Source organism: Pteropus alecto, unplaced genomic scaffold (assembly GCF_000325575.1).
Source record: "Pteropus alecto unplaced genomic scaffold, ASM32557v1 scaffold71, whole genome shotgun sequence".
Classification (NCBI taxonomy): Eukaryota; Metazoa; Chordata; class Mammalia; order Chiroptera; family Pteropodidae; genus Pteropus; species Pteropus alecto.
In genome coordinates this window covers 17,278,238-17,302,366 of record NW_006433024.1, presented here as the reverse complement: position 1 = coordinate 17,302,366, position 24,129 = coordinate 17,278,238, and the positions used below count along the sequence as shown (strand labels likewise).

At 36.0% G+C, this 24,129-nt stretch overlaps 1 protein-coding gene across 1 annotated transcript in view; it reads right to left on the bottom strand.

The window, feature by feature from the left end:
- The window catches only part of HSD17B12 (hydroxysteroid 17-beta dehydrogenase 12), a 133,016-nt gene that overhangs the window by 87,334 nt on the left and 21,553 nt on the right, over window positions 1-24,129 (bottom strand). Inside the window, exons 2-3 of the mRNA XM_006908049.3 lie at window positions 2,742-2,788; window positions 225-300 (exon numbers count right to left, since the gene is read on the bottom strand). Coding sequence (XP_006908111.1) covers window positions 225-300; window positions 2,742-2,788 — 123 coding nt within the window. The remainder of the gene's footprint in view (window positions 1-224; window positions 301-2,741; window positions 2,789-24,129) is intronic.

The following is a 24,129-nucleotide window of genomic DNA, read 5'->3' as shown; positions in this document are numbered from 1 at the left end:
CTGACAATAGAAACTAAATGAGTCAGTAAAAGATATTGTAAGCAAATTACAAAAGCCCCATATTAATTTGAAAAAATTAATGATCCATCTTTAAAACATCCCGTTAACGCTTTCTGAACTATAAATATGTCAGTGCTAGATATCTGCATGAAAACATTAAACTTAGATTAGTCGTGTTCCTTTTGTAATCGTGAGGGGAGGGGAGGTTTGGTGTGAGAACTTACTTATTTCACTGGAAACCTGGTTCAGTTTATCCTGTGACCTGCTGATAAGGACAATCTTCATGCCACGCTTTGCTAACTGAAACAGTAAGAGACACCAGACACTTGAATCACACCTGTGCACTTCATTTGAAAACAGAAATTAGATATATACTCATTTGAAGAAAACCTCACCATATGATAATTCAAATTAAAAAAAAAACAAAAAAAAAAACCCAAGTGTAATGAATGGGCAATCCAAAATGAAGACCTTACAAAAGGATTCCCCAAAGGGTTATCTTTCTAAATCAAGCTAGTATACAAGTGTCAAAGGGTTTTAGGAGAAGAAAGACCATTACTTTTCATTTTGTACCAATCTACACTGTTTGAGTTTTTAAAATCATAATTATCTATTACTTCTGTAATTTAAAAACTGGCTTTAAAAGTGTATGTTCAGACTGCATACATGAAGACCAGAGGGCTAGCAAAGAAAACTATAGTTAAAATGTTAGGAACTCCCAAAACAGAATAAATTTAAAATTTTTTATTTAAGCATTATACTTTAGGAACAACAAAGACAAACTAATATAGTTAATTAGATAAATTAATAAAGAATTTCCTGAGGAGCGCCTTCTATGCACTTATCTAGCACTGCGTAAGTGTTGCATAGAATGTTTAAGATTTACAGGAATTTGGTTTCTACTCCAGAGACATATAAATATAGAGGCAGAGGAAAAAAACACTGATATAAACGAAACATTTTCGTGAACTATTTCAGATAGTATATAAATGAGCAATAAATTAGCTACTATGAACTATAAGTGATTTAGTAAACTAATATTCCAGTCTTAAAGTCAATTTTTATTAAGTAGTGAGTGATACTGCAAATGAGAAAATATTGGACATTTTTCAAACAAAAAGAACAAAGGTTGGTAATAATGTGCTAAATTAATCTGCTGTAAAACCACTAAATAACCCATGAATCCACGCTGATCATTTTTTTTTAATTAACATGAAGGAACAATAAGTAAAAGCTCTTATTTATAGAAAAACAGCATCTAATAAATATAGAAGGAAAGATATCATTAGAAAATCACCATTTTTAAACCACCACGGTAATAACTTATTTTTAAGGCTAAGATTGTCAATGAATGTTAAAACCACTGCGTGAAAAATTATTGGGAAATAGGATATTCATATAGTCTCAAAGTATCATCTCACATATTCCTTATTAATTACTCAGAGGTAAGGTACCTTTATAATGCAGAATTATGGGGAGTAGCATTTTAATAAATGATTTATCTAAACATAATCAATAATGGTACAAGCGGACTTCTTGTGCCTCCTGGTAAGATACAGTCAGAAGGATACAATAACATCTGTGTAGCATTCCTAATTTAAAAAAAAAAATGTTTAACCTGAATCTAATCATGAGGAAATAATCAGACAAATCCACAGTGAGAAATCTTTTACAAAACAGCTGGCCTAGAGTTTTCAAAAATGTCACTGTTATAAAAGAAAAAAAAATGTCTAGGGAACTCTTCCAGTCAGACATGACAACTAAACTGGATCTTGGAACAACAAATAAAGATCTATAAGGAGGTTATTGGTACAATTGGGCAACTTGCATAAGGGCTGTATGTTGTAAATAGTATTGAATCGACTACTGCATTGTGGTTATAAGGGCAAATGTTCTAATTTTTAGAAGATTCATGCTAAAATATTTAGGGGTGAATTGTTATGATGTCTGTAACTCACAAATGATCCAGCCAAATTATAATTATAATAATAAAGAAAGTAAAACGTGGCAACATGTTAACAATTAGTGAATCCCAGTAAAGGATATAGGGGGTATTCATTATATTCTTCTTGAAACTTTTCTGTAGTCTTGATATTCAAAATAAATTTAAATTTAATAAAAATTTAAAAATTAAAAAAACCTTTGGGAATGACAAATGAGAGATTCGGAGGGTCTGCCAGGATCTTCATCACCATGGGGCAGTGTCACAGGCTATACAGTTGCCTTTGCAGAAGTGGAAGACAAGGAAACTTGCCTCAAGAGTACTGCCAAGTGCCTGCTTTGTATGATGGTTTTTATTTACTTATTATTATTTTTTAATTCCTAAATTTTATTAGGCTTATGCTCGAGCACAAGGGAAGCAGCACAGAGGAAAGGAAGTTCCTCCGAATTGATTCTGATGATGGTTTTTAAACTGTTACGGTTTCCTATCCCCTTTAATTACATTACAGAGAACTTGAATCCTTTGCCTGTATCTGTCAATCTCTTTCTGTCAATCAGTCCTTCTTGTGTAGATACCATGGACTAGCCTGAAAATGTAACCACTATATAATAACATATCCACCCTTTGGAAAACAGTTTTCAAAATAATTAACTTTAAAAACCAAGAACTGTCCATATTTACACAATATAAAATAAAATTACACTAAATTTTTCACAATTCCAACTTACCAGGAAAGTTTTATACTCATTTTGTTCTTGTATTTTTAATATCGAAAAGAAAGGTCTTGAAAATTACCTACCTCTTTTGCATATGATTTTCCAATTCCATCAGTACTCCCTGTGACAACTGAGAAAAGAAAAAAAAAAGTAACAGTTTAGTTTAAGAAATACAATGAAGAACTGATCATACACAGTTAGGATCCACCAATTATACACAAGAGGACTTGTGTGATACTTTGATGTAAAAGATGTAGCAATATAGGTTCAAATTTAGGACTGAAAATATACTATAATGGCTAAGACTTAAAAAGACTACAAAACCAAGTGCTGAAGCAACTGGAACTTTCATACACTGCTGGTGGCACTGTGTTTCCAAAATGCTATCATTCTGGAAAAACTATTTGGCATTATGTTCAGAATTAAACATATGCCTACCCTACGACCTAGCAATTCCCAAGAGGTATGAATGCATCACATCTACCAAAAGAATGTTCACGATAGCTTTATTTATGCGTAGTAGATAAACATGTCCAGATATTAAATTGCAGGAGAATTAGTACGTAAATTGAAGTATAATCATACAATGGAATACTAAACAAATCAAAAAAGAACAAACTAATAATATCTGTAAAATATGGACAAATATCCCAAATATTATGTTGAATGAAAAAAACCTGACATAAAAGTGCACAACTGTTATGATTCCATTTATGAAGGTTTAAAAAAAGACGAAACTAATCTATAATGACAGAACTCAGAATGCTGGTTACCTCTGGGTCCTAAGGAGGTAGATGACAGGGGAGGGACAGTAAGGGAAGTTCTGAGGTAAAGGAAATATTCTATATTGTGTGCATATGTTTGCGTAAAAATTTATTGAGCTGTATACTTAAGTATACACTGTATCCGTTATACCTCAATAAACTAATTTTTTAAATTATGCATAGTAAAAAATTGAATAAGATCGATTTCTTCAATGGTAAAGCATATTTCTCATTCAATTGCACATTTCTGTAACTTTTCTTTTCCTGAGTATTTTGGAGACATAGGGACCCAAATTTTACACTATATTCCTGCTACTGATTCACTAATGTTTCCTACATAAAGGATAAATATTTTCTAATGTTTCCAATTCTCTCATTTTCCTTCTATTTATGATAAATTTTTCTGCTCTCTCCAAAAAAACACGGGCAGTAGAAACATCTGAAAATTATAATGGGTCAGTCTACACCATAGCATCTTATCTCTGAAATGCTGACATCATGTTTGTTACAAATTCAGAGCATGGCTGTCTGTTCCAAAAGGTTAGGGATACTCCCCAAACTTCTCTGACTATTAGTTTTTCCAAATCATTTACAGATTATGAAAAATGAGTTATGGTGTAAAGAAGGATTTTCTTGCATTTGTCCTAAAACCACTTCTTTCAAATTACACAAAATGGCTCCACTTTTACTATTCAGAAATATGTCGAACACATTCATATTCTTCCTAGCCATGTCATTCAAAATCTCATGGATTTTCATCACGTTCCAGCTCGGCCTTCATCTTTACAGTTTCAAAAAACTTTTTAGAATGAAACAAAATCAAATATACCCAAAATTAAAGAGAACAGTGTAACAAACTCCCATGTACCCCTTTCCCAGCTTCACCCATCATGAACTTGAGCGTAACCTGGCTTCATAGATACCCCCCACCAGTTTCCTCCTACCTCAGATTATTTTGAAATGAATCCCAAACATCATTTCATTCTAAAGTATTTCAGTATGTATGTTATTAAAAATAACAATACTATTAACACATTCCTAAAATGTAAATAATAATTCCTTGACATCCAATATCTCACTAGTATAGACATTTCCCAAAATGTCTCAAAAAACTTCTAATAATTTGGTCAAATCAGGATTCGGTAAGTTCCATACTTAAAATTGGTTAATGTCTATTAAATCTCTTTTAATCTCCAGGTTCTATCTATCAACCTACCTGTCTATCTATATCTATTTATTTAATCTCCATCTCTCTCTTCCCCTCTCCTTATTTGTTGAAGATAACGGGTCATATGTTTATATTTTCCCAGCCTGATTTGTTGATTGCATTCTCATGATGTCATTTAACATGTTCTTCTGTCCCCTGGTGGTTGGCTATAGATGCTTGATGAAATTTGGATTTGATTTCTGGTAAGAATGCTTTATAAGTAATATTGCATATCTGCACTGGTAGCATACTTCTGGTTATCTTTCTTTCTGTTTTATTAGCTGCCACTGATGATACAGTACTTCATTAGAGGTTGCAAAATGGTGATCTTTAAATTCTATCATTTCATCTTCATTTATTAGTTAGAATATTTCCATAGAGAAACGACTCCTTCTTAGTTATTTGGTTACAATGATATAGTTTGCATAGGAGCACAAGATAAATGTTTGGTTTTTTCCTCCTTTATTTACCAGTTTTCAAAATAAACTGATTCTTCCAAAGGTAACCCATGTGTTTTTATTGTTGTTTATAAGAAACATTAACTTATGGATTTAACCATTTGTGGTAGAACCCACCTATATAATAGTAAGCATGACTTGAAAGCTCATCCAATCTTGTGATCAATTCAACTGCACATTTCTGTAACTGTTCATTTCCTGAGTATTTTGGAGGCATGGGGACCCCAAATTTTACACTACATTTCTGCTACTGATTCACTAATGTTTCACACAGAAAGAATAAATATTTTCTAATGTTTCCAATTCTCTCCTTCTCCTTCTATTTGCGATACATTTTTCTGTTCTCTCCAAGCTCCCCAGAACCTCATATCCTCTCCTTCACAGCCTTGTTCGAACTCCACTGTTCCAGATCACTTCAAACAAAAGGAACCTTCTCTCCCCTGAACTCCACAGCTCTTCACAAGAATTCTTCCTCTGGCACTTACCACTCTCTGCCCTGAATTGTATTTCCTTATGTGTATACGCCTTAATTCTTCTATCAGGTTCCAGGCTTCTTGCTATGTGACATGCATGAGGTAGGTACTCAGCAGACATTTGCTGAAAGCATGAATGACACTCACCATTTAGTTGGTCTTACAAACTGCAAAACCAACAACTTAAGACTTTCCCTGAAAACCTGGTTTCTCAAAGTTCTTCCCTTTTTAAGGATAGTACTTTACACTCAACAAATCTGCTGTTCATTTATCTACTTACAGAGCCTTTTGTACCTAGATTACTTTGTTTATTCTCTACATCTGTGGAACAAGAAAATCCTGTATATGATAGCAGTAATGAATTCATGGCAATATCAGGTTTCTCAGATTACAGGCTTAAAAATCTCTTAAGAAAATAAGAAGTAAACTACAATAAAGTCATTCTATACAGCATACCTAGAGTTTGGGGATAGAATATACACATTTCAAAAAAATACTGATGACTCTGGTATATGTGTGTGTGTATATGTGAGTTCGCGCACACCCACGTGTGTTCTCTCTCACATGGTGAACCATTTTGGCTTAACAAAGCATGCCAAATTATCAAAGTAGTGACAGTTCACTGTTCTTGTCATTAAGATTTGCTTCTTTAAGAACACTGAGTGTTATCAGATCCCATTTTGCTATGGAGTTAAGTAGATAAGTTAAGGTAGTTTTCAACAATACACAGAAAAAAGCTACAGATAGCATGCATAACCCAATAGCCTCAGGTACTACCCACACTCTAAGGGTTGTGGGAGAACATATGATGGCCAGGGACAGAAGTGAGGTAGAAGAAAGAAGGGGAGGGGAAGAGGAAATAAAAACGGCTTATGTCTTCATATATAAATACAACACTAGATCCCAAATTTGCAAGCCTTTGAGAAGATGGAAACTGACAACTATAAAGAATATCCCAACTTGGCACCCAGAAGTGTCTAGCTTGTTACAGATTATATAAAATACTGGCGTCTGACCAGCACTGGGCTTCCAGATTTTATACAGTCAACAAAAATACTTTAGTTTGTGTAGGTTAAAAATATTCTACCTCTTTTTGTCCTCAACTTGCTAGGAACAGATATTTTTAGTAAATACCCAATCAACCTTATCAAAATCAAACATCAAAAATAGACTAGAGGAACACTGGAAGCAAACATGCTATTTTTAGCTCTTCTGTCTATTCCTTGCCACTACCCACCAAATTCTGACTGCAGAGCCCATGCATAAGAGCTTAGTTATTCCAGGCAGGTTTCTTCTGTGGCCCCTTTTTTCCCCCTGAACACCTGAATGCAGAAAACACTCGATTGATTAAAGATTAATACTGCTGCAAACCATGACAACTGCCTTTCCTCTGAGTGCTTTTGGGGGGGGGGGCGCGGCCGGGAGGGCAGAGAGAATAGAAAATGACAGAGAGCTTGCATCAGTATTCCTCTTGGGGATCTATTACATGGGAAGAAAATTGCTATTTCAATTCCCTTTTGTTGCTAAAAATAGCAGTCTCAATTGATTCAAGCGAACAGGGAACAGGCTTAGCGGTGCTGAATTTAGAAACCACTGAAGTCCCAAAGAGCGAATGCTAACGTAGTCTAACACATGCCAGCTCATATTTAACAAAGAACAAAGAGAAGAATGCAGGCCGCAAGTTAATAAAACAGCAGCAACTTCTCGCATTTTTATTAGAGAAGCAGTGAAAGTGATGCAAAATAAAGGTAACTATAATTTATTCTCCTAATCGTGTTTTAATAAAAAGCAATTTTACAGAAAAAAAATCAGATTATGCATAAACTCAGATATTGTGGGCATATCTTACAACCTCATAGTTTGGAAAAGTACACATGCTTTTGTCCGCACAGTACATTACTATGGAAAGAAGATGCCCAGCTTACAAATGTCTGTCCCACAAGAGGCCCCTTCTCTCACTCAGTCTTCTCAGGTTCCCAAGTGATCAGCCCTCTCAGCCTTCCCTCCTCTTCTCTTGACTTAATCAAACACTGCAGACAGTTATAGCATGCCACTTTAAAAACTAACAAAGAGAAGAAAAAAATCGAAAACGACCTATAGGTTCAGAACAGAGAAAAAGAAGAAACTGTGAAAAGCAGGATCAAGTAAAGACAGGTACCTAATCCCCAGGGCCCACCTGCAGGCAAGGAGGTGTAATGCCTTCTGGTGGCACCAAAATCCTAAAATACCTTCTCCCTGATTTTTTCACTTTACTTGGTTAACTGAAAACCTCTCCAGATAATGAGTCATTTCAGTTAATGCCACATCCTCTTTAAAAATGCAACCCTTGTATAAGAATTAAAAAAGCTATCAATCTTGTACCTCAGTGTGATTTAGTGGATTCAAACGGCTATGTGGCTCCCTTTGGGAATATCCAAAAAAGCGGGGGTAACATGGAAGGGGCTTCATGGGAGTAGGAATTCTGGGAATAAAGAAGCTACTACTTCTGGATCACAGGCCTAGTAAAACACCACAATGGAAAGATGTTATGCTTTCACTATTTTAGTTCAGAGAGTAAATGAAGTGGTTCAGAACATGGCCCCTAAAATCAGACCAACAAGGCTCCAGTTCAGGTTCAAATGCCAATTCTGCCATCATCAGAAGCTAGTTAACCTCTATTGTCTCAGTTTCTCTATTTGTTAAAGTGAAGACAATACTATCTGTCTCACAGAGTTTTTGTAAAGATTCAATAAAATGTTAATAATAGTACCCACCATACTGGATTGTTTGAGAATAGCATGGGACTTGGCACATAGTATATGCTCGATAAATGTCAGCAATTGACAGGAGTTAGCAATAGAAAGTGGAAGGGGTATAGAAAGGAAAATTTTAAAGCTATCAAGGTTAGAGATGACACCAAAACTACATGCAACAAAAGAAAAAACAGGTTAAGTTGAACTTCATTAAAAATAAAATTTTTGTTCATCAAAAGACAATATCAAGAAAGTGAACAGAAAAACCAAATAATAGGAGAAAATACTTGAAAATCATATATTTAATAAGGGTCCAATATCCAGAATATATGAAGAACACCTACAACTCAAGAACAAAAAGACAACCCAATTATTAAAATGGGCAAAAGACTTACAAAGATATTTGTCCAAATAAGGTATACAAATGGCCAACAGGCACATGAAAAAATAGAATAAGTAAATCCGCAGAGAAAGATTAGTGGTTGCCAGGGGCTAAGAGTAACTACTTAATGAGTATGGTTTTTCCTTTTGGGGTGATAAAAATGTCTCAGAACTAGACAGAAATGATGGTGAATGTGAATGTACAGCGCTGTGGATATCCTAAATCCAGCGTAACTGTACATTTTTAAATGGTTAATGGTTAACTTTATGTTATGAGAATTTTACCTTCATGAAAAAAATTCTCTACAAAAAAAGTTAATGAAGACTAGCTTTTAAGCAAGTGCTAGATCAAGAAAGGAAAAGAAATTGCTATTTCTTTCACTGCATCATCCTTGAATTCAGGGAGTAAAACTCTAATCCCTACATCATTCAATTTACACGACAGAATACAGAGGAATCTAGGTTTGGCTTGTTCCTACAGGCAGAACAGCACCTTTACGTGTCTCAAATTTATTGGGTACCTAATATGTGCCAAACACAGTCGCAAACAGAGACTATCTGTTTTAATTTCCCAACACTCTATTAGGTACAATTAGCAACTGTCCCAGCAACTATATGAGGGTTATACATAATAAGATTACTATAGTATCTAATTTTACAAATCTCAGAGAGCTTACGTGACTTGCCCATGGTCACATCATCTTAAATCTAATCATCAGAATGTGAACTCACCACACAATAGAACACTGACTTATAAACTTGGAACTACCTGTAACGGTCACATTTAGCAATAATGCGTGATGTATATACAAATACTGCAGAGTTCCTTGCGCATCAACCTGATAATGCAGAATCCAACTTTATTTTTCACTATTTCTTAACCAGCCTAACCTCAGCCAAGCAGTCTATCTGGTGTTTCCCAAATATAACATGCCAGGAAATCAGCTTCATGTTGTGCCTACATCACTCCTCATATTGAGAATGACATTTCTCTTTACTCCCCACCCACATTAGCCACCTTTCAATAACCTGAACTTCTAAGCTTTACAGACCACAACAACCAGTAAGCCTGGCTGACTGTGTGGCCTCTAGGATGTCAAAACCCCCCCTATTAGTAGAGGCTAAATAATGTACACAAGTTCAAAATACTGGAAGCAAAGAAACAGAACCAAAGTTCCCCGACTTGTTATATGGTTCTTAATCCTAATGATTAATTAGGTCATCAAATATAGCAAGGAAAAAAGAGTTGATGGTAGAGTTATAAGATTCTTATCTCTGATATGCAGTGTAAACCTGGCTTTATTTTCTCCTTAATGTTGAGTAGTTAACATTCAAATGAGACCTGTGCAGCCTATGCAATTGTTTTATGTTCAACATAAACCGTAATATTCCCTCTACTTCTGTGTAAGAAATTTACATCTCGGAAATGCTTACAGGTTAGAAGTTGTTACATCAAGTCCAAATTAAAACAGTCCTATAGCTTAAAATAAGAGATATTAGCTTTTGACATACCTTTTCATTGTACACTGATACAATGAAATAACTAAATCAAACATTCCCTTAGCTTGAAAACAGTATGCAAACACACTAGTAGGTCAATAATGCCTACCACATGTGTCCTTGAAATCTATAACTCTAGCTTGATAAAAGTGAAAGACATAATGAGATCTGCTTGGTAATTCCAAAAATTAACTTCTTTTCAATGGTCCAAATTTATACAAACCAAGGTAGATAAATATATAGGGAAGGTCTAGTGTAGATTTGGCTTGTTTCAACCTAATTCATCCAGTTTATAAACTTTTAACAATATTCTTTAAGTAAGAAGTGGGTAATTCCTCCAAAACAAAGACACCTTGGATTTTGGTTACTCCGATAAACAAATGCCTCCCCTCTAAGAAGCTATTCTGCTTTAAGCCACTAGGTTTATCACAATAACGCTGCAATAACATCATATTTTGAGCTAGAGTCTCTAAGTGAATAATTTCTTCTTCAAAGATTAAACACTTCCCTAAATGCTGATGTTTCAGCCAAACAGGCCTCACCACACCACATCGGCAGGTACTTTACCCCTAGGAGATATCACGGGCTTCTTCCTGTCAATGCCTGCAGCTGGCCTGATCAAGAACTTCAAAACAGCCTCCCTAAAAGACAGTTTGATCAACTATTTACAATGTAGATCTTGAAGATGGGCTAGTATCAACAATAAATTTGAGAAAGGAAATAAAAAATAATAATCTATTCTAACAGTTTCCCCCCGGCCCCCCATCCTCATCCCTAGAGAGAAAAAACTATGGAAGCACAATGCCCTCCTGTCAGACATCTGGCTGGATCCTATTTCTACTTTTTAGGAAAACTCAAGACTGCCAATGAAATTATGCTAAGCAACTTAACGACTATCGCACTTTTCAAAATGAACACTCAATGAGATACATTTCCAACAGAATCTTTTTAAAGGAGCTTCATGTAATCCAACACTATTTTTCTCAGTTGCAGAGATTATATTCTACATAAAATAGCAGTAAATTGACTAGCAGTCAGGAAACCTATGTTCTAGTCCTGGTTCTGCTAACTAAATGAACCAGTCGTTAACATTTCTGAGTCTCAGTTTCAGCATCTTTTAAGTGTACTCACATATTTAATGTATGGCCAAGACCCTATGATTGCATGACTATAATGAATATAAAGTCATAGTAATGACTTTTCTCCCATCTTTAATTTTCAAACACACACGCGCACACATCCACAAGTTTTAGAAACAGTATAAATTGAACTGTGATTTAAAATAAAATAAATTTACAGTTAGTTCATCTTCAGATATTCAAGACGGAAAGAGCATGAGTAACCGAATCAAAAAATCTTTTATTTTCAACTTTTCTTCCACAGACCTTTAATGAGAAAAGTCACAATTCCTCACAATTAGGATTCCTCACTGCTAAACTTATAAATTTCAGTATTCTACTAGATTCTATTAGATGTACAGTAGCCCTTGCTTTTCCTAATTGGTCCTTGATCCTTAAGATGCAAGGACATCTGAACCAATTCTTTAAATGTCACATGCCATCTGCTGGCACTTACTAACTTAATGCTCTACTGCCTTTCCTTTTAAGATTTTCAGAATGAACATGACCTTTAAGATGTGGTGTATCGCAGCATTTTTGCAATAGCAAAACCGAAACCATTCAATAATAAGGGATCACTAAATACGTTACAATATATAATTGAAGGATATATATAGTGTATATGTAGTATATAATCATGATATGTATGGTAATGTATAGCATACCTATATATAGCTATGCTATATATTATACATGATATCTATATCAATACAATGAAAACACAATGCAGCTATCAGAAATTATAGCACAACAGAACAGCTATTGGTAGTGAAAGGTATCTATAATATATTGCTAAGAGAAGAAAAATTGGAGCAAAACTGTGTAGAACAAAATCAACTATATTTAAAAATGTTTACCTCTCCTGAATACCCTTAGTTAGAATTTGTAATAACCCTTATCTAAAGATGAGCCAAGAAAAGCTAATCAAAAATCCAGCTTACAAATAAGCCAATCCCCAGATGCAATAGAACAAGTACAGTTGCTATCTTTTGTATAAAGAGATTTACATATACACATGTATGTGCATGTTCGTGTGTACATTGGAAGAAGTCTAAAAGGTCACACATAGACCAAGAAATTGATAGAGGACTAAATGTCATTTTTATTTTCTTCTTTTGCTTAGCTGCATTTTCTAACTTTTCTATAATAATTAAATATATTTCTTATACAATTTTTTTTAATTAATTAATATTTTATGGTGACATTATTTCCTATGCTGAACTCCATATCCTCATGACTATTTTGTAACTACCAATTTATACTTCTTAATCTCTTTACATTCTTTTTCTTTTTTTAATTAATTTTTTGATGCCATTGGTTAATGAAATCCAATAAGCTTCAGCTGTACACTTTAACCGTAAGGCATATACATATTTACACTGTGTGTTCACCTCCTATAGTTAGCTTTCTTTCTGTCACCACATATTTGACCCCCTACAATGTTCTTTTATAAGGTTTAAAATTCAAATAAAATTATGTTCTGTAAATGTTAACTTAATTACACTATGGAAGCTCCTATTTGGTTATACTCCCACGGTGAGATGGTCTGTTTAATTCAGCATTTAAAGCCTAGGATAGAAGAGCACTTAATAAACTCAGACTTTCCAGAAATGAAATGAGATAAAGAAGTGAACCTATTCTACCGCTCCTGGAGAACTGGTTAGCCACCGCCCACTATACACTCACTCACTGCTTCAGTCCCTCTCTCCTGACCTGAGACCAAAAGAGGTATATTGAGAGAAACAGAGAAACGGCACTGACCAAAGACCAAAAGGGTGGAGAGAGGGGGATTATTGCGGATTTCTACTGTTTTACCATAATACCAAGTTCTTGGAAAAACAGCATTGTAAAACTCAGCATTAAAGAGACGGTGGATTGATTATTCTAAGAGGGTAATTTATAACAGCAAAATGCCTTATAATTATGAGTTATTCCTCTAGCATGCTCAAGACTCAAATAGACTCAAAGATCCCACAAATTCTCCTCTAAACTGGGCCTTTCTTCCCTGAAGCCTTATACTAAGATTTTATTTAAATACTGCAGGGCTACTCTTGGGGATACCATATAATTTAAGAATAATTAAGGAAATATCTCCTGCAAATAATGAGGATAGCTGTAATATTTTACACTGAATTTGTTGTCTGATGGAATCTACTTCTTCTGACAAGGGCTGCTCACTCTGACAGGACCACAAGGCCACCCCCAGTTTCAGTGGGCCTCTTGGCTTTTAACAGGCCACAGTGCTGTTATATGCTGACTACACAATTGTTCTCTTCAGTGAGAACTAACGTGACACTGTATCATGACCAAGTCCTCAATATAAAGTATATTTAAGTAAGTTTACCCTTTAAATAACTGTAGTCTCATATTTATATACTGTATAAATAAAATCTGTTCTCTGAATCATTATGTAAAGCAAACTCCCCTAGTTAACTTAACAGAAGCCTTAAGAATCATTTGGAATGCAAACATTCCCACCCCATCCCTTGCCCCGTGCTCCATGTTAGCTATTTTTATAAATTTATATTTTCCTACACCAGGTTTTCTTAAGAGTGGACCACACCTGCATTCTGACAGACTGGCAGCTTCTAACTGGGGACAGAATGTATACAAGAAACCATATGGAAATTTTAATAGACAAGTGATGTCATAACTTTTGTTCTATAATTGCTTTCAGGCAAGGGTCTGGGTGGTGGGTTGTACCTGATGTGAGAGGTAGTACCTTGTTTGTGTTTGTTAGGACCAAACATCAAAGTATGGCTGAGTTTTCAGTAGAAATAGAGTCACCTCTGTTTGTGAGAATAGTCTCCAAATCACTACAATTTCTAGTTTTGTAGAACATGGCTTGGAGCCTTTCCTATTCCACTGGATTGGAAAAGACCATGGCACTTATGGCCCATCTCCCGAATGCTTGGAGTGACTTTTGGCTACATGGTTGGCTTTGCTATTTCGTCACTCTGGATATACTGGAATGGAGAGCAGCTTACATACAAGAATAATTAATTGGAGCAGGGGAGGAGGATATTTCTTTGTGAGGATTCCATGGAGACTGTGCAGAGATGTGTGTGGTCTGGACGAGGCTGTTCCATTTGCAGCACTATTTTTGTGTAGCTGCAACATGATGTGATTGTCACTTTTTGAACTATGAAACCTTGAGAGATTGTGCCTTCTGGTTGAAATATTTATAATAGGAAAAAAAAAAAAAAGCAATTCAGATACTACCTAAATGTGCTTAATTAATCTTAGAAACTCGGTCCATTGGAAGGCCAATGCTGAAGCTGGGAAATTCCTCTTTCATTTAATTTGAGAGATAAACCAAGTAAAGAAACAAAAGATGACACTCTCTCCATAAGCAAAGTTCGAATAGTACCTGTTAAGCAAGGTAAATGCTTGGGGCTTAGCAATGGGAAGACTGTCTCTTAAGTATGACAGAGCTCTGGACCACGTCCCATCTAATGGTAAGCCTCAATTGGAGTTGTAGAAATCGGGGATAACAGTGTTTGTATGAGCCAGCACAGACCCAACTCATGCCCTCAATTTCTCCTCTGTTCCTTTGCTTGGGCTTTAGGGATTCGATCTACTTCGACCCCATCAGCATCACTCTTACCTACATCAGCTATCCCACTGGACTATGGAATGAGATGCTATCTCTCTGGTTACCTCTCTTTGTTGTCCTGAAAGATAAATAGCCCTGGTCCAATTTACTTATCTCAATTTACTCATCTATAAAATGGCAATCGTAATGGTACTTAACTCCGAGATTAGGATATGAACCTGGACAACAAATCCTTCCAATAGTTCCTGTCACGTAATTAGCATTATATAAGTGTCGGCCATTATGTTTTATTATTATTATTGTTTAGAATAATCCTTGATTAAAAGCACTATACATTAGCACCATTATTGTGATTTCTTTTAAGCATATAATAGCTAATTGTTATATAAAGTCAGAATAATAACAACATGGGAAGTTGTTATTATTGAGAAATTTCACAAAAATCTCACCTTCGTGATTAGTGATGACTAACAGCGCTCTCGCTGAGCGTGCATGTTAAGGATGGCACCACCACCCTCTCTTACACGTGTTCCTCTGCTGCGCCTTCGTTTGCCAAAACTCCACTGTTCTTTTACAACCTAATTTAAATAAGCCCTCCTTTGTGAATCTTTTTCTGAGGCCTAACTTCTAATATCCTAATAACTTACATTTTATTTTGTTTATTTTGCCTTTCTCCCCAATTAGAATGTAAGTTTCATGAGGATATGGATTGTTATATTTTATTTATGGATGAATCTCAGTACCTAGGATAGTACCGGGCATATAGATATTCAATAAATATTACTGAATGACGAACATTCAATTTGGCCTACCCAGACTTCTTGTTAAACAAATCCCCATCTGTTTAAGCCATCGTAGTAAGGTGTTCCGTTTATTACAGGTGAATATGTTTCTGACTGTTAAAGCAGTATAGAATACCCAGAGTATTTATTATCCCTGTTATTGCTATGTTATTATAAATTGACTAGCATGTATTATGTGCTTACTATGTTCTAGGCATGATACTCCATATTGCTAAACCAGCGTTATCTTTTTTAACTTCTATAGTGATTTCTGAGACACATACCAATTTTATAGATGAAGAAACTGAGGCTCAGAGAAGCTAAACAACTTGCCAAGGTAACATAACTAGGAAATGACAAGCACAAATTATGAACACAAATTTCTGGCTTCTGTGCCTATACTCTTACCCAGTATACTGTACTGCCATGCCTGTGAAATATCCATACATAAGTCTTCTCTCCTTAAAATAACTATAAGTTCTACAACTCAGGAATCCCGTTTTCCAAGCCATGGTATCCACCAAAGCTATTAATATGTTAGGCTCTTAAGTATCTACTCAGTAAACAGCTGTTGGAGAGATGGACGAGTGGATACCAAACCTACTTGGGAAATCTGAACTTTTATAAACATGAGACATGAGTATCCATTGTTAAAAAAAAAAAATTAATTTACTATATTTATGAGTTTCCCCTTGCTTTCTCTTGATTGCAGGGATTCTCCTTCTGTTGTGGTTATATTTGCCACTAGAGCATCTAGAATAAGGAAAGGGTCTCCTAACAAATTAAATGATTGGTGTTGTACGTATTTAGAGATAACGATGGATTTATTTTCAATGCAAACTAGTAGGCTTTCTACCACACGGGGTAATCCCTAGGCCCTTAGGCAGCTACTGCTCATGCAAAATGATGCCAGCCCCTCCCTAGTTTGGTAAGAAAAGGAAATACACACACACACACAATATTGGAGAAGGCAGCCAAAAACTGAATGGACCCAGGAAGAGAGCCTCCGATGCATGTATCTCTTTTCCTTGCCTTCTGCTCAGTAATCTATATAACAGTTTCCCATATCAGACAAGTAGAGATGCGTAAGCAGCTGCAGATAGGTGAATGAACTGTGTGATGCTGAAAATCTATGAAGTATCTAAAACATGAATTGAAATGAAAACATTCTCCTCCTCCAAACAGTTCTATGAACAAATCAAAGGGAAAAGAAAAGAGTTGGAGGGGAAAATGAGACAAAGAACAAGATCTGGTCTGTGTGACACATTTATAAAACTGATGGCCTGTCAGCAAGACACTGATGAATATTTTTGCAGGATAAAAATGGCAACCCAGTGTCTAAAAATAAACCACTGCCGCTGCAGACCTGTCTGGTTCAGCTACACCACTGGAATACAAACACCCGCACTCACTAGCACATTTTGACTCAAGGTTTCACAGAGAAGGAAAAACTGAATGTTCTGTTAGCAAGAAAAGATATTTTACATGGTTTTAAACCATTTATGTTCTCTATATAACATACATTTGAATGTGAATGTAAATGATTTTTACTTACTAAAAAAGGTAAAATAAATGGTAATAGCAAAAACCACTGACTCACCTTACATAAACAATTATTTCTTCTCAACCTAATTATAGTAAAATAGAGTGGGGCATTATGACCATCTCATAATAATATACTAAAATTACAACTTAAAAATAAAACAACAAATTATTTCCAAGCCATGCTGACTTGCGTGGCAGATATAGTCAAAACGTTATCTTTGAATGATTCTGGAGATGAAGTAAAAAACCTATCATCTCATTTTGCATCTGAACTCTACAATAAAAAGTTGTTAGCTAAAATGCAAAAGTGAATTTACTGTCTTTCACAAGCAGCACTTCAACTCCTCAAACCCTTCCCCTTACTCCTGCCTTATGCAGTTATGGTCTTAGCTCAACGGTGATTTCGACTTTAAGAGTTACAAACCTCTGGAAGGCTCTCCTAGAATATTTTGAATACTGTCATGCCACCGTTTTTAATAGAGAAAATGAAGTAACTTCATACCAATGTCAATAATAAATTATACTTGATTCTTTATGACCACACCCAGTTAGAATAAATATGAAAAGAAAAAAAAAAACAAATCAACACTTCAGGGGCCAATGAAGTTTTCACAAGACAGTACAACAAATACTGCCTAATTCTTGATGTTACTCAGCTGTGCCACTCATTTCACAGTAAATAGCCACACACTTAAAAATATATCTTCCAATACACATCCCTGTGCTCCCTCCATTGCGGCTTGCATCTCAATCCAAATAATGGCAAAGTTTCCTAATGAAAAAAAAAATGTATAAAAAGCTGTTAAGATAAAAACAATTCCATTTTTTTAAAGTTTGTTTTATCATCGATCTTATTTTCATAGTAGGCATCACAAACTTAACGATGGTCAAAACAAAACTTCTGGTACCCACTTCAGGATCGCTCCTCTATCAGCATTCCCCATGGGACCATCCATTCATTTAGCTGATAGAGCCAAAAGTCCAGAAGTCAGCTTTGATTGCTGTCTTTCCTACACATCTAATCCATCTACAAGTCTTCTCTACTCTCTCAAACACATGCCACATGCAAGCACTTCTCATAAAAAGCACCACACCCTAGTTCAAGACACCATCATTCATATCTCCCCTAGGTGACTGCAAGGCTCGTTAATGTCCATCCTACTTCCATCCATGGCCACTACGATCTATTTGCCATACAGAAGCCAGAGTAATCTCTACAAAAAGTCAACGACATCACATCACTACCCCTCTTTAATTCCTCCAATGACTTCCCATTACTCAGAATAAAAAAGTTCTTTCCATGTCCCATGGGATCTTTCATGGCCTCATCGACACCTGCCTCTTCTACTACCATTTTCCCCTCCTACACTCTCCATCCATCACACAGCTCAGCCAAAGTCTTTGCCTTTTCTCAAACACACAAAGCCTAGTCCCACCCATGGGTCGTTATACTCCTTTTCCTCCTGTCTAGAACACTCTCACCCCAGAGCCTCACAAGACTGGCTCCTTCTCATCACTAAGGTCTCCACTGAACATCATGTCATCAGAGAGGCCTCCCTGACCACCCTATGTAGAATACCCCTAGCAGTCCACTGCTTACATGCCAGTTACTTTTTATCCTCCCTAGCCTTGCTTTACTCCATCAGTCACCATCTATGATTATATTTATGGGTCTAGTTGATTATCGCCCATCTTTCCGTACTTATTCAAGCTTTATGCCTATCTTACACATCACCATACCCCCCAAAACACTTAATGTATAAATCAATCATCTACAGTAACAGAGAGTACCAACTCAGATAGCTTTAGAAGCCAGACAGGTAACGTAAGCAGTTAAAGCAAGCAATTTCCAGCTAATGTGGAAATGCAGGCCCACTACAATAGCTTACTATTTTTCAAGAGCGGTCAGATATACAACCTTCTAGATGAAATCTTCCAACTGTTTAATGTTGGCAGCTTACTGTGCTTTTATTTTTTAATTAAAACTCTGTATAAGGCAAATAAACTATGTGTGAGCCAGATGCATACATAGGCCACCATTTGTTAACTTCTCGCCTATAGTAAATCTCCTAAATTTAGACTTATTGTAACAGGTTATTCTAAAGATGACCACAAAGTACCCCCCATTCTGCATACTCTTTTACAATGTGCATCTGCCATTCCTCCCATTAAGAGATAGGATCAATTTTCCCACCTTTTGGACAGATAACTTGCTTTGACTAACTTGCTTTGTGTCTTCTGACCTAGGCCTTAGGAGGCCTTGCAGTCATGTAAGGAAGTCACTGAATAATAGGAGGGCATGTGGAACTGAGACCCTAGATATGAGTGAGGCCATCTTAGATCCTCTGGTCCAATCAATACTCCAAAAGCAGCACTAGGCCCCAGCTGCGTAAAGACATATCTTGAATCCTCCTGCCCCAGCAAAGCTGTATTAGTTGACTCCATATGATACTGAGGTCCGCAGTCTGAGCCAGCCCTGCCCAAACTCCCAGCCCATAAAACTGTAAGGAATGAAATGACTGTTATTTTAAACAATTATATTTTCTGGTGGTTTGTTTCTCAGAAATAGATAATGGAGACAGAAACTGATACCTAAAAATGAGGTGTCAAAAAAAAAATTCCCTAAAATATGCAGCATTGGTTTGGGACCAAGTAATGGGCAGAGGCTGGAAAAGTGGCAAGTGGATTGTTAACAAAGGCCAGAAGAGCCATGAGAAACTTGCTATTAGAGGCAGGAGAAAGAGCAAGCCATGTTATACAGTGATGGAGTGTTTGGCAAGAATGTTGCCTGTAATAATGTGAAAGAGAGAGTATTTACCTAATGAACTGGTGGATCTGGCTAAAGATATTTCCCGGTAGAATATTAAAAGCGCCAACTGGCTTCTTTTAACTGCATATGATAAAGTATAAGAAGGGAGAAATAAACTAAAAGAGGGCCTGTTTAATCTTCAAGCAGAATTTAAATATACAGAGGGCACATGACAGTCTCTCAAACTGGCAAAAGACTTTCAAATTAAGAAATGGCCTCGGTAAATATCAAATGAAGGGTTTGTCCATAAAACCTTTTGTTGAGACCTTGGAGAGATTTAAGGTATTGCCTAGAAGACAATACTCACCTATACAAAGGGACTTCTAAGAATCTTAAGGATCTTGTCTTATAACAGTCTGATTGATCCACAGCAAAGAGAAGTCTGTCTTGGAAAGGAATTATAGATGTGGCTTTTGGGACATGGAATCAACCCCCCTAAAAAATTCATAGGAAACTCTCCAAGGTTTTAAGAAACTTATACTGCTAAAAGTACTACCAGCTTGGACTAAAAAAAGACAGAAACAGTTCAAAAAAAAAAAAAAAAAAAAAGTGTCTGGGGATCCCAACTTCATATAGATAGGAAGCAGGCTGAAAAAGCTACACAGCTGCAAACATGACTCATTTCTTATGAGAAAGAAAAGCAACAGAGAAAGGCGAGAGACCAAAAGGTAGGGCTAAGTCTCAGAAAACAACCTATTAGGAATCGCCTCCCAAGGAGCAGAACTGGACAGGAATAAGGGAACATCCTCTATATGTGGAGTGAGAGAACTGGTGACATGTGCCCACCAGGAATTAAGAATTGCTATGGACCAGTGATGGCTATGTTCTTCCCAATCTTCCCGTTTTTGAATGGGATTATCTATTGTAGTTTTCCTGTCTCTGTCTCATCACCATATGTTGGATGTGGACAGATGGAGTGAGTGGCAACTTGTCTTCTTACCTTGCAGACCTCTAGATCATAAGCTGCACCAGAGCAGATGTGCCTAAGAAACTTCATGTATATCATGACTTCATTCAAATGATAAGATCCTGGACCTCAAGTTGATGCCATAATGGGATAAGACTTCCGGGAAGTGTATTTTGAGGTAAGTGTATTTTGCACGTAAATGTGGATGGCTATGCTCAGAGACCTGCCTGTAGGAGAACATTTCCAAAGATGGCTGTAACAATACCTCCCACCTATGTTGCTCTGCTATGAGAATTTGCCATTCTTCCACCAAAAGGTGGCATCTTTTCCCTTCCAGTTGATTCTGGGATTGTCCTGTGACTTGCTTGGGCCAATAGAATGTGGCAAAAGTGACACTGTCTGACTTCAGGTCAAGGCTTTATTTAAGATACCTTGCAACTTCTGTTTTTACCTTCTTGGAACAATCTCAGTGCCATGTAAGGAAGCTCAACCTAGTCTGGCGAATGATGAGACCACTTGGAGAGTCCACACTGAGAACTGAGGCTCCCTCTAACCCCAGTGGAGATGCCCTAGCCAATATCACATAGAATAGAGAAAAGCTGTCTCCATGGAACCCTGCTCAAATTCCTAATCCACAAATTGCTAGCAATAACACATTGGGCTGTTTTCTTAAGCCGCTGAGTTTGTTATATAGCAATAGGAAGTTGAACACTGAGGAAAGGCCAGACCGAATAATGGAAACATGAATTTTTCAATTGTGAAATAACAAATTTTTAATACTTTTAAACATTCATGATGACTTTTAGAATAATAACCTAGGATTCATATCTTCACTCACCAGATATTTACTGAGCACCTAATATGTGCCAGGCAGCGTTCTAAACCCTGGGAAAACATCAATGAATTAAAACCCTGTGGAGCTTATGTTCTAGTGAGAACAAGAAAGGGCCTGTAGGGACCTGCTTTAATAAACAAAATGATTTCTAATTGGTACATCAATATTGTGAATTAGCGTTTGCCAAATACTGGAACTAAATCTACTTTTAACTTTCTCCTTGAAATTGTTACTTGGATGCTTTATCACTGTACCAGGAGCTATTTTTAGCTCGGCCCTTCTTCAGACTGAGCCAGAAAAAAAAAACAAGGTCAAGATGATATAGGACCAAATTTTGTGTACCTGAATTTTCAGGTATCTTCAGTATACTAAATTTACTGCTTGATTAGCACTTGCATATCTTTGCTCCTGCTGGGTCTCCTACCTGGTGCCCTTCCCCCACCTTCTTCACCTGGACTCCTGATACCCTCATCAATCACCTCACTCCAGGTGCTTCTCCTGCTCTCCCATTGCATCCTATGCATACATATAGCATACTATCGGGTAGACCATATTATAATTCCTTATTTATTTGTTTAATCACCCAGATTGTTAGTTCCTCCAGGGAAGGAAATGTTCTTCCATTCTTAACATAGAAATCTACATATAACAGTAAATGAACAATAAATGTCTGTTGAATGAATGAGTCTTAGAACTCTGATTAAATCATGGCTCCCTCACCTGTAAAATGGAGCTAATAATCCAAGATGGAATTGCAACTGCCTAGAAAACTATATAACATTATTCGAACCTTCTATCATTATTTACCAGACAAGAGCACAAATTTCCTCTTTCCAATACTCAAATTTGCTCTCAAAGTAGGAAGACTTTCTACATTTAAGGACATTCAGAAAAGCACACCAACTCCCGAATAGACAGGAATATGTGAGTTCTGGTTTGTTTCTTTAGTTTTGTTTTATAATCAGTCACTCTGTTTTGCAGTCACCCGTCATATCCTATGTATCTGTATTTTAACTCAAAAACACAAAAAGAAAATCTTCACGGTTTGAGACACACCCAAAGGGCAAACACAATTTAATTTGAGGGTTTTAAGGATCACAGGATTCTAGACCTAAACAGATTCTAAGCCTTACCGACTTAGTTGTCAGGACACTATTCCTCTTCTCTTCACATAAATGTGGTTATCTGAAAACAAGATATTTACCTATCATAGTATCTCAGGCAAGATTATAAAAATGCAGAGGACTGAATGGAAAAGCATATATACCATCTGAGTCATAATTCAATCCCTGATATACCTAGCAGAGACACTTTACATCTATGCTGTCCAACACAGTAAATTAAAATTAGATAAAATTAAAAATTCAGTTCCTCAGTCACACTAGCCACATTTTAAGTGCTCAATAGCCACATGAGGCTGGTGACTACCAAACTGTACAGAGCAGATATGGAATATTTCCATCATCGCAGAAAGTTCTATTGAACAACACTGTCTTAAATGAATTAAATGCAGTTTCATATGAAATTACTACAGAATTCTTTCAATATGGCTATCTGCCTGCAGTAAGGAAAACGGTATGATATTTTGAAAGAAATGTTAAACAGTTGATAGGATACAAAGGTTTATGTTAAAATTCATTTTTTGAAGTGACTGATATTCCAATTTATGACAATTCATTTTGTTTAGCAAATTTTTCTTCCTGTCACATAGATCTTTAGCTTAACGTGTATCTTCAACATCACCTGGAGTTTGGGTAAAAGGAGCCCTTCTCATCTTAAAAGTCTGATCATTTTCTTCAAATTAATATATCATATTATAGTTTTACTGTATTCTATCTGCAAAAATATACAAAGCGTACGTTATTTGGGACTCTTAGCTAAATGTTAATTCTATGAAATCTAACTTTAGAATATACTTTTTAAACAGTTTCTTTCTAAAGATAAAATAAATATCCCTGCAAACTTATCTGAATTTAAAAGATGACAAATTTACTCAGTACTAAGATTTGTATTTTATATCCATGAAATAGGTTCTTTCTTTTGAAATATCAAACGAGCTTTCAAAAGTGGGATTCAAAGGTGGTTTACAGAAATTGCACAAATTCAATGGAATTTTCAAATAATTTCAAAGTACAATCGTAAATTTATCTACCCGATTTTTTTAAAATTCTAAGTATCTTTGCTTTGGGTTCTCTTGGGAGGCAAAATTTGTATTTATGTTCAGGTACTAGATTAAAACCCAAGAACATTATTTTAATAAAAATTACCTTCCATATAAATTTTGTGAAGTGTTTGGTGCTCATCAGCACCCTCTAGAGTTAGTTATTAACGGTCCAAAACGAACCAGATCTTAAAACACAATAATTCATTATTTAAGTGAATAAGTGATAAAGGTAAAGAATTT